At 38.6% G+C, this 20,393-nt stretch overlaps 1 protein-coding gene across 1 annotated transcript in view; it reads right to left on the bottom strand.

The window, feature by feature from the left end:
* LOC128639270 (nicotinamide N-methyltransferase) overlaps nucleotides 1–20,393 on the bottom strand; it is a 56,524-nt gene that overhangs the window by 33,857 nt on the left and 2,274 nt on the right. Inside the window, exon 2 of the mRNA XM_053691572.1 lies at nucleotides 8,905–9,112. Within this exon, the coding sequence (XP_053547547.1) occupies nucleotides 8,905–9,112 (208 nt within the window). The remainder of the gene's footprint in view (nucleotides 1–8,904; nucleotides 9,113–20,393) is intronic.

The following is a 20,393-nucleotide window of genomic DNA, read 5'->3' as shown; positions in this document are numbered from 1 at the left end:
GAGTGGCGGTTTAGGGGGTAAAACAGTGTAGTTTAGTGTGGGTGCTTAGTGACAGGCTATTAAAAAAGCTGCGAAGAAGCCGATGAGCAGCGAGATCGATGACTGTCAGTTAACAACAGTCCGCTGCTCATCGCCCCGTACTTGATGCGCGGCTTCTTGACAGCTTTTTTGATAACTTTGGCGAACGTATTCAGGTCTGCGGCGGCAATGGTAGGCGAGCTTAGGCGAGCGTATTGGGCCGGCGAATGCAGCTAAGTAGACGGCTTGATACATAGAGGCCCATGTATCCTTTTTTGTGATCTTTATTTCTATCACTTATACAGGTTGAAAACTGAACTGTGGACTTCTAAGTTAGCTTAGATGTGATTAATGCTTACTAATTTATGTTGTATATGCTAAAACCAATGTACGTTACATGACCAATGTTCAAAGCAAGCGGGGATACTTGCCTAGATGTGCTAATTTCCTATGCAAATATTTACATTGATTTACGTACAATGAGTAACTATCTGCTTATTGCTAGATTCCCATAAGGGCCTTACTGCCAACTAGTACGTTATTTTTGTGTTTTGACATCCCACTACTACTACCAGCTATAACGTAAATGTTCAAGTAGTCTTTTGAATATTTAATAATTATAGGAAAGTTGCAGGTGGAAGATATAATGAATCATATTAGCTAGTCATAAGTATTCTTAAGGGTTAGAATTATACACTAATTGTCTAATAGTATGGCTTTTATAATCTATCTTAATTTCTGTCCCCTTAAGGAGAGAAACGCAAACGTCTGAGATTTAAAGATAGCATTGAAAGTAGACTATAGTGTATGTTTGATGCCGATATTTACAATGGCGTGTATATAGAATTGTAGTAACTTAGGGGACAGATGTGCTGGTTCCCAACCAACAATACTCTCTAGATAACGGGAACATTGGTCATGTAACATACATTGGTATTAGCATATATAACATAAATTAGTAAGCATTAATCACATCTAAGCTAACTTAGAAGTCCACAGTTCAGTTTTCAACCTGTATAAGTGATAGAAATAAAGATCACAAAAAAGGATACATGGTGTCTGCTACTCCAGGAACAACTTTCAGGTAATCGGTCCTGTATATCAGCTACAAAAGATAGAGAAGTTCTTTGTATTTAGCATTGTAGTTAAAGTTCTTGCTGAGTGGTATTCCGTCTCTTGGATGCTGGAGACATGCGCCATGGTTTGGGATCCCATTCAGAAGCTGCTACCTGTAGTAAAGAAGAGTTCAGCTGTGGGGGATCATGGCCGAAGGCTTCCTGCTGAAGAAGGAGAGGTTCTCTCTGCGTAGAAGGATTAGTAGGGGGAATCTGCAGTAAATTCAGATTGTTTAGAATCTCCATTCCTTGCTTTAGGTTAGTTATGGTGTGAGCGAGTCCATTATGCTAGAAAAATATCTTCACAGGAAACCCCCATCTATATCTGATTGAGTGCCTATGAAGGCTTTGGGTTACTGGATGAAAGGATCTCTGTTTTGATAGAGTGTGTGACGATAGGTCAGGATAGAACTGTATCTCTTTATAGGGATCTGGTAAGTTTTTATTTAGGAAGGCAGCTTTCAGAATTTTTTCCTTGAAGGTATAATAATGGAGTCTGATGATGACATCCCTTGGTTGTGCTTGATTGGAGTTTCTAGCCCTAAGTGCTCTGTGTGCCCTATCTATCTTAAACTCGGGATCTTGCGGAGAGTCTAGTAGCACTACAAATAGCTCAGTAAGGTACGTTAGTAGCTCAGTAGAAGAGATATTTTCAGGTATGCCCCGAATACGTACATTGTTGTGCCTCAATCTATCCTCTAGGTCAGCTAGTTTTGTCTCTAGGTCTGAGATCATCTCTGCTAGTGATTGGGTGTATGACAGAAGGTTAGAGTGATCCATTGCTAAATCTTCATGTTTACGCTCGAGATTATCCGTCCTCTCTCCAAGGGTAGAAATATCTCTCTTCAGCTCAGGAACTGAGGTTTTAATTTCCAGTTTTAAGGATGAATGGTGAGAATCCATTTTGGCAGAGAGGGAGTTAATGAGTGCTTTAAGGGAAGTATCTTCCGAGTTATCAAGGGTGCGTTTACATAGGGTATGTGCTATATCTTCACCCTGTCCAGTCGGAGAGTCTCTGGAATCCTCATCAGACAGGTCTCTCTCAGGAAGAAATTTACTGTGAAAATGGTCTGCTACGGTCCTTTTTGGGCCTTCAGAATGCTTATTAATATTTTTTTTCCTGTAAAAATGAGACATCTCTGCAGCTTATACTTTCTATAGTAGGTTATGTGATAATACGAAGATCTTCTTGTCTTGTGCTTCAATATTATGCTTGAATTGGGGCGCTTTCCTGCTCCTAGCTTTCAAGTTTACCCCCTCATTTTGGGGTGAGAGCAAAAAAAAAATAGAAAAGAGAAGAGGAAGTTTGTAGTTTATTACAACTCACGAAGAGGTTAAGTAGGTGCCCTCTTATGTAAGAGATATAACTGTTGTCTTACATATATACTTTATTACAAATTCTGGTATTAGAGGTGTGTATAGACCTAGGGAGATTAGGCACACGGTTATTTCCAGAGCTAACTCAGGCAGAAATGATAGAGTTAGAGTTAAACAGGAGTGATTTATGTATGCAGGGGTTAAGTTGACAGTATAACAATTAGAGGCTCACTAAGACAGAACCACAAGAAGAGCTTATCTTTATTTTTCCACCTGTTCCTTCACTATAACTCAGGCCAGATCCCTGACATTAATGGTGCTGATTTATCTCTAATAAGACTGTTATGTCTCACGCACACTCAAGGTGTCTTTGGAGTCTTTAAATAAAGATATGAAGTACCAGTTTAGTTGCTCTTACTCCTCATGTATTTCTTTATCGCATGCACAATGGATATAGGTACTCAGCAAGGGATTCAATTGATATAAAAGGTCCCAGATATGTCAGCTCCCAACAAGTGTTTCTTTTAGGGTATATTATAGATCAACTGTCCCCTAAGCAAGGAGGGTTATTGTACAATAGGTTGTATACACAGTGCCTATTACTCTGGTTTCTAGGACTATATTCAAACAACTTTACTGAGTCAGTGGGTGGCATTATGTATAGGAGATGGTAACTAATGCCTGTAATGTATTTTACACAGTCTGTATAGGAGTTAGGTATATAAAGTCTCTATAATTGTGCAAAAGCACTCACCGCTATGATGCAGCTAGGATGCAGGCAAAGTGGCTTACACTCGTTTATCTGGTATTCCCTCTGCTTGATTCTTCTACTGAGGTGCTTAGCCCCTTCTGCTCACTCCTATGTAAGATTATGTAAGATATCTAGCAGAGCGCAAGTGATTAAGAGTTGTATATCAGCGTGGGTCAGAGGAGCTGCGCACTTGCAAATCTAGACAAGATGGCGACTCGCGCCAAAAGTAAAGGGCTTTTCCACAGATAGAGGACTAAGTATGGCTGAGGTTTCTCTCTCCTGAGTGCAAGAGCATAATATGACCATCCGGGTGTACTGCAGATTTGATGGGCAACTGATATGTTGTAAGCGGCGCCCTGGGTATGTATTGAGATATGTACCTTGCTCTTCTTTATGTTCCGGTGTTCTCAGCTGAACTCGTAAATGGGATTGAGTGCAAGAGGCTGTCAGTCACCTCCAAGTAGTCTATTGTATAGCGCTGTCGATAGGGACTGCTAAGGAGGGCTCCAAGATTCCTGTCGTGTAAAGTGATTCAGAAGTCCCTGAGTCCCGATGTTGAATCGCTCTGGTGTTTCCCCTAATGAAAGTGACAGGCTTCTAGATAGAGACCGCTCTGCAGGGATGTAAAATAACACATTTCTCCCAAGACACAAATGTTTAAGGGTATACCTTATATTCACATGGGCATTGCTTGAGAGAAGTAAACAAAATAAATGTTTTTATAACCCAAAATATGAAAAAGTTTAGACTTTGGTAGTAGAGCCGCAGACATGCACGTCTGCTCACTCTGCTAGTTAGCTCAGCCCCCGGGGGCATGGATAGTTATACTCTTGAATTGCATCACCTGGCACCTTTTCAGGGATCCCTCTGATTCAAAGGTTGTTGCGCCGTGTTCTGTTCTCATTGTCATCTAGTTTTTGTTCCAGATCCATTATCTGTTCTTGCTGTAGAAGTATTTTTTGCGACATACCTGTCATGACATTAGCGATTTCTTCTCGTTCATCCTCCAGCGCCTCAACCTTATAACCAAGCTCATTGATGTCTCTCTTTAAGTTGACACATTCTTCCTTTATGCACAATTTGACCTGTGAAATAAGAGCTTCCATCTCTTTCAGAGTGACGGGGCCATCAGGGTTTAGGTTGGTTAGCCCAGCGTTATCAGTGTTTTCTTCTAGAGTGTCTTCCTCACAGTCTGTGGAGTGAGAGTCTGTAATTTTATTTCTATCCATTTGTGTTTAAAGAATGTGCTAACAGGGTTAGGTCCTGAGGATGCAGCTCTGGTTAGTTTTTCCGCTTTAGCAGTTCTGTGATGTGCCATGATGAGTCTTAGTTGAGACAGTTAGATGTTTGTAAGTTAGCTGTTGTGTTTGCGAATGGATCTATCCCCCTGGATTAGATATTATTATCTGTTTGTCTATGCAGGCATGTGTTCTGTTTGTTCTGAACCATATCAGATTACTATGGTATTCGTATGACTAGTACACGTGGAGAAGATACATAGGTATTTGGCGGAGCTATACAAATAAATGATAATAATAATAATAATAGGTAGTCCGCTCATTTTGTAACTGCTAATTGAATAAATATATGGTCTGGTTTGTGATATTTAGCAGTCTTCTTTATAGTTAGCAGTCAATGTGTAAAATTGTTATGCAGGACTTACTGGTTGAAGCCACTGTTTGAAGATTCACAGGCCATATGTGCTGAGTCCCATGGAGGTATTTGCTGCATCACAACATTAAATCATGAAGTCTAAAGCTGTCCTTTACCCCTCTTCGGAGTATGTTTGAACAAGGGATGATAGGAGCCGGTGGTACTCAGGGCATTTAGTGGTGGTTGACGAGATCACTGCGATAAGGATGCGGCCTAGTATTGGAGCGCCAGCAGCGGCGTGTATGAGTTGATCGCAGCGACAATCAGGTGGGTCTTGCAGGGCCGCTAGGGTCATGGCTGCATTATACCTGTGCTTTCCCCAGTATCAGGTGCAGTTTTTGGAAATATAGTATTGGCCAGTGGCAGGTTTCAAGCGGACCACACACAGAGCTTCAGAAAGGTGCAGCCATCACGGATGCCTGCATGCTCCGTCCCCCTATATTCAAATGTTTATCAATAATTCATAGAACTTCATCACTCAAATCATTATATTGAAATATAAATAGTAACTACCATGTCTTTGAAGAAACAACACTAGTTGATTCCGTGTGAGATTCTGCAGAATGTAAAGACTGAGCTAGTACCAAGATATCGTCCAAATAAGGAAACCACGCAATACCCCATTCTCTAATTACAGAGAGTAGGGCACCAAGAACCTTTGAAAAGATTCTTGGAGCTGTCGCTAGGCCAAATTGAAGAGCAACAAATTGGTAATGCTTGTCTAGAAAAGAGAATCTCAGAAACTGATAGTGGTCTGGATGAATCGGAATATGAAGATATGCATGTAAGTCTATTGTGGACATATAATGCCCTTGCTGAACAAAAGGCAGAATAGTCCTTATAGTCACCATTTTGAAAGTTGGCACTCTTACATAACGATTCAAAATTTTCAGATCCAGAACTGGCCTGAATGAATTTTCTTTCTTTGGGACAATGAATAGATTTGAATAAAACCCCAGACCCTGTTCCTGAAACGGAACTGGTATGATTACCCCTGAAAGCTCCAGGTCTGAAACACACTTCAGAAAAGCCTGAACCTTTACTGGATTTGCTGGGATGCGTGAGAGAAAAAATCTTCTCACAGGAGGTCTTACTCTGAATCCTTGAGAGACAATACTCTGAATCCATTGATTTTGGACAGAATCTGCCCAAATGTTTTGGAAGAATCTTAATCTTCCCCCTACCAGCTGAGCTGGAATGAGGGCCGCAGCTTCATGCAGACTTGGGGGCTTGCTTTGGTTTCTTAAACGTTTTGGATTTACTCCAACTTGAAGAAGGTTTCCAATTGGAGCGAGATTCTTTGGGGATCTTCTGAATCAGATAGATCCTCATCAGAGGAGGATAATTCAGTATGTTGTCGGTCATTTGAAATTTCATCAACTTTATGAGAAGTTTTAAAAGACCTTTTACGTTTATTAGAAGGCGGGATGGCAGACAAAGCCTTCTGAATCGCATCAGCAATAAAATCTTTTATATTCACAGATATATCATGTGTATTCAATGTTGAAGGAACAACAGGCATTGTACTATTACTGATGGACACATTCTCTGCATGTAAAAGCTTATCATGACAACTATTACATAACTCAGCTGGAGATATAATCTCTAAAAATTTACAACAGATGCACTTAGCTTTGGTAGAACTGTTATCATGCAGCAGGGTTCCAACAGAGGTTTCTGAGACAGGATCAGATTGAGACATCTTGCAAATGTAAGAGAAAAAAACAACATATAAAGCACAATGATCAATTTCCTATATGGCAGTTTCAGGAATGGAAAAAAATGCAAACAGCATAGCCCTCTGACATAGAAAAAGACAAGAGGCATATAGGAATGAGGTTTTAAATAATGAAACGCAAACTGAAAATGTTTTGGCGCTAACAACATCTGGAAATGACACACTCACGTCATTGAAGACGCAACCTTGTGCAAGGAACTCGGCGTCAACTAAGATGCCAGAAATGACGAATTTGCATCAACGGACGTACCTTTGCGCCCAAAAAATTATCTTGCCAAGAAGGAATTTTGCCCACGAAATTTAATGAAAAGCAGTCAATTGAAAAAAGACTATACCCCAGGTTAGAAAAATATTTTCCTAAATATGTTTTTTCCCAAATATGAAACTGATAGTCTGCAAAAGGAAATATACATAAACCTGACTCATGGCAAATATAAGTGCAATACATATATTTAGAACTTTATATTAATGCATACAGTGCCAAACCATAGCTGAGAGTGTCTTAAATAATGAAAACATACTTACCGAAAGACACCCATCCACATATAGCAGATAGCCAAACCAGTACTGAAACAGTTTTCAGTAGAGGTAATAGAATATGAGAGTATATTGTCTATCTGAATACAGGAGGTAGGAGATGAATCTCTACGACCCATAACAGAGAACCTATGAAATAGATCTCCCGTAGGGAAAACCATTGCATTCAATAGGTTATACTCCATTCACATCCATCTGACATTCACTGTACTCTGAGAGGAATCGGGCTTCAACAATGCTGAGAAGCGCATATCAACGTAGAAATCTTAGCACAAACTTACTTCACCACCTCTATAGGAGGCAAAGTTTGTAAAACTGAATTGTGGGTGTGGTGAGGGGTGTATTTATAGGCATTTTGAGGTTTGGGAAACTTTGCCCCTCCTGGTAGGATTGTGTATCCCATATGTCACTAGCTCATGGACTCTTGCCAATTACATGAAAGAAAAAAATTGTTCCAGCATTCCAATGTCACCCAATCACATGCCAAACACATTGATGATATAGCGCCGCCAATAGCGCCATGTCTTAAAAGTGGATGTCCAAAAATAAATTTTTCTTTAAATACATTCATAAAAATATTCACATAAGTTGGAGTGAAATTGGAACCCATGGCTGTTCCCTGTAACTGTAAATAAAAAAAATATACTGATGTTAAAGGGACACTGAACCCAAATGTTTTCTTTCATGATTCAGATAGAGCAGCAATTTTAAGCAACTTTCTAATTTTTTCCTATTATCAATTTGTTCTTCATTCTCTTGGTATCTTTATTTGAAAAAGTCGGCCCATTTTTGGTTCAGCACCTGGGTAGCGCTTGTATAAAAGTATTTTTTTCCCTATAGTTTTGTTGTGTATTTAACAAAATACAAATTTTAAAGAAAATGTTCTAAATGTTTTGTATAAATTGGGCAGCTTTACTTTCTCTAACAAACTGGAACTCATTTGGAAGGGAGGCCTAAGCATGCATGGCATTATCTAATGGTGTGGAATGGGGTCATAGTTTGTAAAGCATTAAATGGATTAAATGAAATGAGTAATAATAAATTCTGTGTTATTGTACTATTACTTGTATGCAACTATTTTATCCCCTTCAAAAGGGGTTAAACACATAATTAAAGCCAGCTCTAGAGCAGCAATACTATGCAATCCTGACCTGAACATGGCTGATGGTTGGTGGCTACCCACACATCCCGCCAATGATAAGTTTAGGACCCATGTTCATCTCGGGACCAACAAACCGCTGCCCCTTTTTGTGGGGGTTAACACATAGTTGTCTGCAAGCGCCAGTGTTCTAGTACATTAATGCATTTTATTATTGTTCTCATATGTTTAAATTAAAAGGTCGTTAAACCCAAATAAATATATATTTCATGATTCAGATAGAATATACAATTTTAAACAACTTTCCAACTTACTTATTTACTTCTATTATGAGATTTGTTTCATTCTCTTTGTATCCTTTGTTGTAGGAGCAGTAATGTACTACTGCGAGCTAGCTGAGCAAATATGGTGAGCCAATGAAAAAAGACATATAAATGATGCCACCAATCAGCAGCTAACTTCAAGCAGTGCATTGTTGATTCTGAGACTACTTAGGTATGCTTTTTTTACTTCATTTGATGCTATTTTTAAAGCCATTTAAGCAAATGTAAGTTGTTCTGCATTGTTAAATTAATATTCCGGAACAAATCTGTTATTATTTATTTGTTACACAAGAACAACTCTTAAATATGAATTAGAATTTCTCCTTTCCTCCCCATGTAATTCTAATACAAACCTGTTTCCTTCAAGTTCACAAACGTGCTTCACAACAGGGCTCCAGTCAAACCCATCAGGCTCATTTCTGAGCCATTTCTCTAGTTCCTCTCGATTCTTGTCGGTATAATCTGTAGCAATGATCTCCTCAAACACTTCGCAGGCTGACAGGAGCTGATAAATGGTTGGACCAGTCCCGATATCAATCAGGGTTTTGCCTTTCACTTTACCTGCGTGTATTTAAAAAGGGATTCAATATTTGGCAATTGCTGACTCAACATTTTATTAAAATATATTAAATTGTTATATAAATAGTAAATTATCTTGTTTACTGTGATATCACCTGTATACTGTGGGCTGCAGGTAATTTATTTAGTTTAAATATAAAAATGTATTCATATCATAACTCTAAACTACTCAAAATCATCATATACAGATTATTTAATTATATTGGTGCATAACCTTTAAGTCAATATAGGTCCAGATTACTAGTGGAGCGGTATTTAACCCTCAAGCGTTAACTCTGCTAGAAATAAGCTTTTTGCGCGAGGAGGGTAATGCTTGCATTACTAGTTGAAATATTTTTTTTTTTAGCTTGTGCACTTACCCGACACAAGTAAAAAAACAAACAGAATATTGCAGGCGCAATAACCTATTCCCCCATAGAAGTCAACAAAGCAAAAAAAGTGGAAAATAAATACCCTATTCGCACGCAAAACACGTAGGAGCTGATTTATCAAGCTCCTTATGGAGCTTGATGCCCCTGTTTACGCGCGAGCCTACAGGCTCGCCGGAAACAAAAGTTTTGAAGCAGCGGTCTAAAGACTGCTGCACCATAACTTGTCCGTCCGCTCTGAGGCAGCGGACAGAAATCAACCCGATCCTATACTATCGAGTTGATTGACACCCCCTGCTAGCGGCCGATTGGCCACGAATCTGCAGGGGGCAGCATTGCACTAGCAGCTGGTTGCAGCTGATGCAATGATAAATGCTGACAGCGTATGCTGTCAACATTAATTGATGTGAGGCGAACATGATACACTACATTGTATCATGTCCGCTCGCACTATGATAAATCTACCTTATTCTTAAGTGCGCTAACCCAACATGAAAATATGAATTTTTTACATTCCAATGTTCTGCACATTGCAGAATATGTTCCATTTTTTCATAAAAACACAAACATATATATATATATATATATATATATATATATAATGTTTTATTTGCACAAATATATATTTATTCACACATATACTGTATATATATATATATATATATATATATATATATATAAAATATACATGATTACATATAGGTATATATATGTACAGATATATATATATATTATTTTATTATTATTATACTTTATTTATGAAGCGCCAACATATTCCGCAGTGCTGTCCATGGATACAATTCAATTAAATAAAACAATGCAAGACTTGTAAGAGACAGGACAAAATTTACAAACACATACAGGAGGGATTGAGGGCCCTATTCCCGTGGGAATTTACAATCTAGAAGGGTAGGAGGTTGAGAAACAAGAGGTGAGGACTGCAAGATTTGGAAAGATGTTAATACTGAGTTAGATGAGGGGAATGTTCGGCAAGTGAAGTTAATTTATTATTGAGTTTGGTGGTAGGCTTCCTTGAACAGAAAAGTCTTCAGGGAACATTTAAAGGAAGACAGATTAGGGCAAAGCCTAACAGCACGAGGGAGAGTGTTCCAGAGGGTAGGTGCTGCACGACAGAAGTCCTGCAGTCTAGCATGAGAAGAGGTGATAGTTGCGGATGCAAGGAGCAGATCATTGTTGGATCTTAGTGGACGGGCTAGAGTATACTTGTGTATTAGAGAGGATAAGTAGAGGGGAGCGGCGTTGGTGAGAGCTTTGTATGTAAGGGTGAGAATTTTGAATTTAATTCTGCTGTGAATGGGGAGCCAATGAAGGTACTCGCAGAGAGGTGCAGCAGATGCAGATCGACGGGAAAGGTGGATCAGCCTGGCAGAGGCATTTAGGAAGGATTGAAGGGGGGGAGGCGAGAAAGTGGAAGGCCAGCGAGTAGGTTATTACAGTAGTCAAGTCGGGAGATAACAAAGGAGTGGATTATTTGCTTTGTGGTGTCAGCGCTCAGAAAAGGGCAAATTTTGGAAATATTGCATAGATGGTTGCGGCAGGATGTAGAAAGCGATTGGATATGGGGACAAAGGATAGATTTGAGTCAAGTGTGACTCCGAGGCAGCGGACTTGGGGCGATGGGGAAATGGTGATGCCGTCAACAGGGATAGAGAAGTCAGAAGTCGGCGTAGAACTTGGGGAGGGGATAAGAAGGAGCTCAGTCTTGGACATGTTAATCTTTAGGTGGTGAGAGGCCATCCAGGAAGAAATACCAGATAAGCAGTCACTGACATGAGAAAGGACAGAGGGAGAGAGAGAAGGGGTGGAGAGGTAGATTTGGGTGTCATCAGCATAGAGGTGATATTTGAAGCCATAACTGTTAATAAGTTTACCCAGCGAAGAAGTATAGATGGAGAAGAGTAGAGGACCTAGAACAGATCCTTGAGGTACTCCAACAGACAGAGGCATAGGAGAGGAGGAGTCGCCGGCAAATGACACAGAAAAAAGACCTGTGGGAAAGATAGGAGTGAATCCAGGAAAGAGCAGAGTCACAGAGGCCAAAAGAGCTAAGGGTCTGTAGGAGGAGGGGGTGGTCAACTGTGTCGAAGGCAGCTGAGAGGTCGAGTAAGATGAGTATAGAGTAGTGACCAATATTTTTTGCAGAGAGAAGATCGTTTGTAACCTTGGTAAGGGCAGTCTCAGTTGAATGTTTTGGGCGGAATCCGGATTGCAGTGGGTCAAGCAAGGAGTTGGTGGACAGGAAGTGGGTTAAGCGATTGTAAACTAGTTTTTCAAGGAGTTTTGATGTTAGTGGAAGCAGTGATATGGGGCGGTAGCTTTCGGGAGAATTAGGGTCGAGGGAGGGTTTTTTGAGTATGGGAGTGACTTTTGCGTGTTTGAAAGAAGATGGGAATGAGCCGGTAGAGAGAGATAGGTTGAAGATGTGGGTAAGAGCAGGAGCAAGGGTGGAAGATAGGGAGGGTATTAGATGGGAAGGGATAGGGTCGAGTGGGCAGGTAGTGAGGCGTGAGGAAGATAGTAAGGAAGAAACTTCATTCTCAGTGGCTGGATGGAAGATAGAGAGGGTGGCAGAGGGAGTAATTGGGCCTGTTGGAATATTGCAGGTTGGTGTTGGGATGTTGCTTCGGATAGTACGTGTTTTGTTTAAAAAGTAGTCTGCCAGGGCTTGAGCACTAAAGACAGATGGGGGTGGTGGAGCAGGTGGGTAGAGGAGAGAGTTAAAGGTGGAAAAGAGTCGTTTAGGGTTTGAGGAAAGAGTAGATATGAGAGAAGAGAAGTAGGTTTGCTTGGCTAAGTGAAGGGCAGAAATGTATGAATGAAGAATAAACTTATAGTGTATGAAATCAGGTTCAGAGTGAGTTTTCCTCCAGACACGCTCAGCAGTACGAGAGCATTTTTGCAAATAGCGTGTTTGCTGAGCATGCCAGGGCTGTAACTGACTGCGTGGTGTTTTGCGCAGCTGGGGAGGGGCAAGTGTGTCTAGTGCAGAGGAGAGAGTTTTGTTATTGTGGGCTGTAGCGAGATCAGGGCAGGTTATAGTGGAAGTGTAAGGGAGGAGATTTTGAATGATTTTTGAAAATTGGAGCAGGTCCACAGCATGTGTATTTCTGCAGGTGCGGGGGCGGGATGGATAAGTGGGTTTAGCTTTTGCATTAATATTATAGGTGACCAGGTGATGGTCTCAAATGGGAAAAGGGCAGCAGGTGGTGTCAGATATAGAGCAGAGGTAGGAAAATACCAGGTCGATGGAGTGTCCATCACGGTGAGTCAGGAGTAGGGTGGATTGTGAGAGACCGAAGGAGGATGTGAGTGAAAGAAGTTTAGAGGCAGCGGGGGCAGATAGGTTGTCAATGGGAATGTTGAAGTCCCCAAGAATTAGGGTTGGTATATTTGAAGAGAGAAAGTGAGGAAGCCAGGCGGCAAAGTTGTCAAAGAATTGGGAGGTTGGTCCAGGAGGGCGATAGATGACTGCCACTTTGAGGGAGAGAGGGGAGAACAGGCGAATACAGTGGACTTCAAAGGAGGAGAAGGAGAGCGATGGGATGGGAGGTAGGTATTGATAAGTGCCGGAGGGGGAGAGCAAGATGCCAACACCGCCGCCACTTTTCTCACCTGGCCTAGGGGTATGGCTAAAGTGAAGGCCACCATGTGTGAGAGCAGCAATGGAAACAGTGTCAGAAGGAGATAACCAGGTTTCTGTAACTGCTAAAAGGGTGAAAGCATTTGATATAAACAGGTCATGAATGGCTGTAAGTTTGTTGCAGACAGAGCGAGAGTTCCAAAGTGCGCAGGTGAAAGGATTATATATATTATATATATATATATATATATATATATATAATGTTTTTTTTATAAATATATATTTATACACACATATACTGTGTATATATATATATATATATATATATATATATATATCAAAATAACAAGAGTATTGCATTGAGCAATGATACTTTTTTTTCTGAGGGCAGAGTTATTTTTTTTTATTTATAATTCTTGTTTTGTAACCTTTTTCTCTGAATGATTGGGACAGTGTGATGAGGTGTTTGTCACAGTCCTTGGTATCTGAGCAAATTTGGTGGTATCTTGTAGCCTGACTGTAGATTATGGATTTTTTAATGTGATTTGGGTGGGAGCTGGAGCTGTGGAGGTAGCTGCATCTATCTGTTGGTTTCCTCTATACAGATGAGTGCAGTTTGCCATTTGTGATGGATATTGTTGTATCCAGGAAGCTGACACAGTCTCTAGAAAAGTTCATTTTAAGTTTGATTGATGCATGAAATAGATTAAATGATTTATGAAAATGTTCAAGGTTTTGTCAATTCTTAACATTATAAAAATTTTTTGTAATGTACTTTCATTTGGTCAATTACATTGTATATTCCACATTCTTTATACATAGGTACACAGGTAAGCCTATGTCCACACTTTTGTCTTTTCTTAACTTTTGTATTCCCCCTGTATATACAATTTCACATCTTTATAGATATTGATTCAATGTTGATATATAACTTTATGTCAGTATATGCTCTATGTAAAGCTATATATTTCCCCTGTCTGTTCTCCTACACTGGACACTGTCTGTCTGTTACCTAAGCCCCCCTCATGATTTTTACGACACCTCCTCCTCTCCCTGCACTGTCTTCTTAGCTATGTTGTGTTTTAAGATATAATCTGTAAATTCCATTGAATTGGTCAGTATTGCTTCAGACTTGATAAAGGAAGGAACTCTTCCGAAAGCTTGTCATCTTATAAATGTATAGTTAGTCCAATAAAAAAGTATCATTGCTCAATGCAATACTCTAGTTATTTTGATATCTAAATCTCTGGACTAACACGGCTACTCCAATCAACGTGACTATATATATATATATATATATATATATATAAATATACATGATTACATATAGGTATATATATATATATTAACTTTCATGTAGAGAAGAGTCACACACAGGACTTAATTAACACAACTTTTATTAATAATTCATTAAGTCAGTCAACGTTTCGGTCCTCACAGGGACCTTTGTCAAGACTGTTCTATGTAGGAAAATACAAAGATGAAAAAATAAAGAAAAGAAAAACACAGTTAGCTGACAATAGACATATATATATTTTTAAAAACAAAGAAAGAAAAATCGAAAATAGACAAAGTGAAAAAAGTGAAAAAAATGAAAAAAATTGATTCCAAGGAAATACTTAAATACATAGTAAATGCGGTTTCATGAGCTATGCATAATAGAACCCACATGCGGTAGTACAGTATACATACTAAGATCCAGAGTCCTTAAAACAAAAGGTTGCATATTTAACAAGCAGTTAGATATAGCAGAAGATATTTCAGTTCATGCATACAAAAGCGATAGAGTTTGCAGATCAACCAAGGTAGGACCAAGAACAAGGTCATAAGGTTCTGCACACAGCTAGTTTATTTTATATACTGTTGGTACATAGGTGTAAATCAGATCATAAGGGGGACAACTGTGAAATTAAATACTGATAGGATGTATCACTCAAACTAGCTAAGCAGGAGGTGACAGAAACATAGCGCTACATAAGTACATTCTGAGAGCAATTTACAAGATCAAAGGAATCACACAAACTGAACTATAGAGCTAACGGAGGTTAAAACATTTAAAAACAGACCCCTGTCCTCACCGGGGAGGCCCACACACAATCCTAGATCATTTCACACTGGTATTGTTATGTGTATATAATTAACATCTTTATCTCCTGTTGCAGACTATATTATATATACATTCGCTATAGTCAACATGTACAAAGCCCACTGCGTTGCAAAATGTCAATATATATTATGAGTGTCCATGTGTAGTGTATAGAATACACTTTCAAGATCCTGGAAGGTGGAATATATGGAAGCAGGGTTAACAAGAATAGGATCACATCCAAACCACCAACCCAGGTTCAAAAAAAGGGAGGAAGAAAAGAACCAGAACCCACACCAGAAGGGGTGGACAAGCCAAGAATAACTCGGTCAAGAACTGCCTAGAAGATGTAGTGGTCAATTTGAGCACAAGGACCATTACAGACTTGGAGAAAGAGGTCCTCAATAAAGGTCTGAGCTTTGGTCCCACTCCAAAGACTGACATGTTTACCAACCATGTTGAATTGAATAGACTACAGAGACAGCTAAAGCTGCTGATGTGCTGAAGAGATGACTTATGCTATATAATAAGCATTATTCTCTATTTTAAATAGTAATGAGCAGTCTTCATTATGTAGCATTATTATTTTTCTCTTTAGTACATCGGCACGTATGTCATAGCCTAGATGTACATTTTAGGAATTATGCTATATTTGGTGTTACGCTTTGTATTGTATCTAATATACTGCTCTTGATATCATAATGGATCATATTTATATGTTCAGAGAATCTGTTAGTAATTTATGTGTATATAGCTTTTCCAATTATACATCATAGAATTGTGACTATCGTATATTATTTACGATCTGCTTACCTGTTGTTCATTAGCACGATCAGATGCATGCTCATTGGCTGGACCAATTACTGGTTCCATCCAATAGGGATTTAGTACACCCTTTTTAAATTCTCACTGAATGTACCTGTTTTATCAGTAGTGATTACGGCTCACGCCGCAACGTGTTTACTGACTTCTTCATGCATGCATCTGGTTCCAAGCCAGCTTTCCTCTATGGAGGCTGTATTTTAATTTTGGAAAATAAAGATTGAACTTTTTAAATCTTTTTATGCTGCTACCGCTTTTCACTTTTTTGGATCTATATATATATATAGATATATATATATATATATATATATATATATATATATAGATATATATATACATATCTATTTAAAAATGCATAGAATATATTCTGAATTGTGCAGAACATTTGGAATGTGAAATATTTACAGTAAATACATAGTAAAACAATTTATTAAATATGAATATTGCCTAAATATTATTTTACATGTTTTCATCTACTTAACTGCAAAGGACTCCAATGTACATATATATGTCTATATGTGTGTGCATATGTATTTATGTTTTTCTATGTGTATATATGTCTGTAAATATGTACACACATATGAACACACATATATATATATATATATATATATATATATATATATGTGGTGTATGTGTTGGAGTGTCCATGTTAGAGACAATATGTAGGTAGGATGAAAAAGAATATCAAGAGAAGAGTGAAGGAACATATAAATAATATAGATAAAGGTGACGTATCACATGGTGTCACAGATCAATGTAGATTGTTCCATAATAATGATTACTCAGGGTTGAAATGTAATGCAGTAGAACAAGTTACTTTAGATGAGAGAAGGAAAGATAGAATGCTTATGCTTAGAAAGTGAGAGACACATTGTATCCACCTCCTACAAACTCTAGAACCTTTAGGAATAAATCTCAAGGTTGACATACAGGCATTTCTGTTATATAAATTGGAATGTTACTCTATTAATCCCATGAAAATCTATGTAGATGTTTAAGAATATTTAAAAATGTAGATGTATATATGAACACAAGGATATGGGTAAACACGTGGGTCTGTGTGAATGCACATATCCTTTTATACGGTAAACCACATAATAAAGGTTTATAAATAACTCATTTTCTTGAGTCTACTTTAAAAATTTAAAATGCAATTAAGAATAAGTTGAATAACAATTACTTACTGAACTTAGATTTCTAAAAGAATGTGTATTTCTAAAAAATTGTATGCTAACAATATCAACTATTAAACGTAGTGTTTTTAGAGGATTTATGATTAATCATTTTTTTGCAATTTAGGTACTTATGTATATATATATTACAGTCAAATCTTGAGCTTAAATAAAACATGTAACAATATTAAGAAAACTGAAAACCATGTATTAACCAGTTTAATGACAAGGGTGGGGGCCTAGCTTCAAATAAAAAACGTTGATCTGCCACTGCCTGCACTGATATCATGTGAGTGTGACATGATGTTTCACTAGTGTCTGTGACTACAGGGGTTAGTCTTTCTGTTTTACCCATTGGTGTTTATGTGTTTGTGTGTATGTATGTGACTGTGTGTGTATTTATGCATGTATGTGTGTGTGTGTGTATTTATGCATGTATATGTGTGTGTGTATGTTTGTGACTGTGTGTGTATTTATGCATGTATGTGTGTGTGTGTTTGTGTATTTATGCATGTATATGTGTGTGTGTATGTATGTGACTGTGTGTGTATTTATGCATGTATGTGTGTGTGTGTGTGTATTTATGCATGTATATGTGTGTGTGTATGTATGTGACTGTGTGTGTATTTATGCATGTATGTGTGTGTGTGTGTGTGTGTGTATTTATGCATGTATATGTGTGTGTGTGTATGTTTGTGGAACCAGCAAATTACAGACCTTGTTACTACAGCATGGGGGGAGGGGGTAAACAGAGTCACTATACAGTACCACTATATACAGTACGGGGGGGGGGGGGCTGGAATATGTCACAGACTACTGTGGTTACTTTATGAAGTACTGGGGCAGGTAGGGTCAGGCCAGACATCTCACCGGCAGATTACAGACTGTGTCACTGGCTCACTATATACAGTACTGGTGGGTTAAGCAGTGTCACTATATACAGTAATAGAGGCTCAGACCATCTCACAGACTGTGGGCACAGGGTACCTCCTTTTGCAGACATGTAATCTGATTCACATTTTTTTTCTGTGTTAAATGTTTAAAAAAAAAGATATGTATCAAATTTACTTTTTTTTTGGGGGGGGGGTCTGAGGGTGGGGGCCCTTCTTAGATTCTTGCACCTGGGCCCTGTGGTTTCTAGTTACGCCTCTGCCCATATGTATCATTAAGCAAGGCAATGAGTGTGTAATGCCTGCCCAGAGAAGGATCTATCAATCACCCTAAGCGAGCAAGTTCGGGGGGGGGGGGGATTTCTATCTAATGACTGATGCTTCTTAAACTGCGGGAAGCACGCTTGCACATGCAAACCTGCCCTGCAAGGGCTCCGGAGCAGCTTACTCTGATTAGTATATGAAGCCCTTAGTGTCACTTTCTCTCTTTCTCTATCTCTCTGCCACTCTCTATCTGTCACTCTCTCTCTTTGTCACTCTCTCTTTGTCACTGCATGTCACTCTCTCTCTCTGATGCTCTCTCTTTCTATCTCTCTCTCTGTCACTCTCTATCTGTCACTCTCTTTTATCACTGTCTGTCACTCTCTCTCTCTGATGCTCTCTCTTTTTGTCTGTCTCTCTCTGTCACTCTCTATTTGTCACTCTCTTTATCACTGTATGTCACTCTCTCTCTATCTCTCTGATACTCTCTCTTTCTGTCTCTTTCTATCTGTCACTCTCTCTTTCTCTGTCACACTCTCTCTGTCGCTCTCTCTTTCTGTCATTCCCTCTCTCTGTCGCTCTCCCTTTCTCTCCCTCTCTGTCTCTTTCTTTGTCATTCTTTCTCTCTATAGATTACCCTCTCTTTGTCACTCTCTCTCTCTGTTTCTCTCTCTTTAATATTCTCCTCTTTTACCCCTCTCTATTTTTGGCCTCAAGTACATGCACTCTCTCTCTCTCTCTCTCTCTCTCTCTCTCTCTGTCACTCTCTCTTTTTCTCCCAACAAAGCCACCTATGGATTCTTCATTTGTGTTTTTGAAACCAACAAAATATGTATGATACCTCCAATTACTAATTAAATTATTCAGACCACCTGTTTTAAATACATCTACAGTAAGTGCACATTTGAGACTAACCTGACATAAAAACATCTACAGTAAGTGCACATTTGAGACTAACCTGACATAAAAACACCTACAGTAAGTGCACATTTAAGACTAACCTGACATAAAAACCTGACATAAAAACATCTACAGTAAGTGCACATTTGAGACTAACCTGACATAAAAACATCTACAGTAAGTGCACATTTGAGAACCTGACATAAAAAACATCTACAGTAAGTGCACATTTAAGACTAACCTGACATAAAAAAAACCTACAGTAAGTGCACATTTAAGACTGACCTGACATAAAAACATCTACAGTAAGTGAACATTTGAGACTAACCTGACATAAAAACAACTACAGTAAGTGCACATTTAAGACTAGCCTGACATAAAAAGTGCACATTTAAGACTAACCTGACATTAAAACACCTACAGTAAGTGCATATTTAAGACTAACCTGACATTAAAACACCTACAGTAAGTGCACATTTAAGACTAACCTGACATTAAAACACCTACAGTAAGTGAATATTTAAGACTAACCTGACATTAAAACACCTACGGTAAGTGCACATTTAAGACTAATAACCTGACATAAAAACACCTACAGTAAGTGCATATGTAAGACTAACCTGACATTAAAACACATACAGTAAGTGCACATTTAAGACTAACCTGACATTAAAACACCTACAGTAAGTGCACATTTAAGACTAACCTGACATTAAAACACCTACGGTAAGTGCACATTTAAGACTAATAACCTGACATAAAAACACCTACAGTAAGTGCACATTTAAGACTAACCTGACATTAAAACACCTACAGTAAGTGCATATTTAAGACTAACCTGACATAAAAACACCTACAGTAAGTGCATATTTAAGACTAACCTGATATTAAAACACTTACAGTAAGTGCACATTTAAGACTAACCTGACATAAAAACACCTACAGTAAGTGCATATGTAAGACTAACCTGACATAAAAACATCTACAGTAAGTGCACGTTTGAGACTAACCTGACATAAAAACATCTACAGTAAGTGCACATTTAAGACTAACCTGACATAAAGACATCTATAGTAAGTGCACATTTGAGACTAACCTGACATAAAAACACCTACAGTAAGTGCACATTTGAGACTAACCTGACATAAAGACACCTACAG

Source organism: Bombina bombina, chromosome 8, assembly GCF_027579735.1.
Source record: "Bombina bombina isolate aBomBom1 chromosome 8, aBomBom1.pri, whole genome shotgun sequence".
NCBI lineage: Eukaryota > Metazoa > Chordata > Amphibia > Anura > Bombinatoridae > Bombina > Bombina bombina.
The sequence above is the reverse complement of the archived record's forward strand: the minus strand, read 5'-3'. Positions and strand labels throughout refer to the sequence as shown.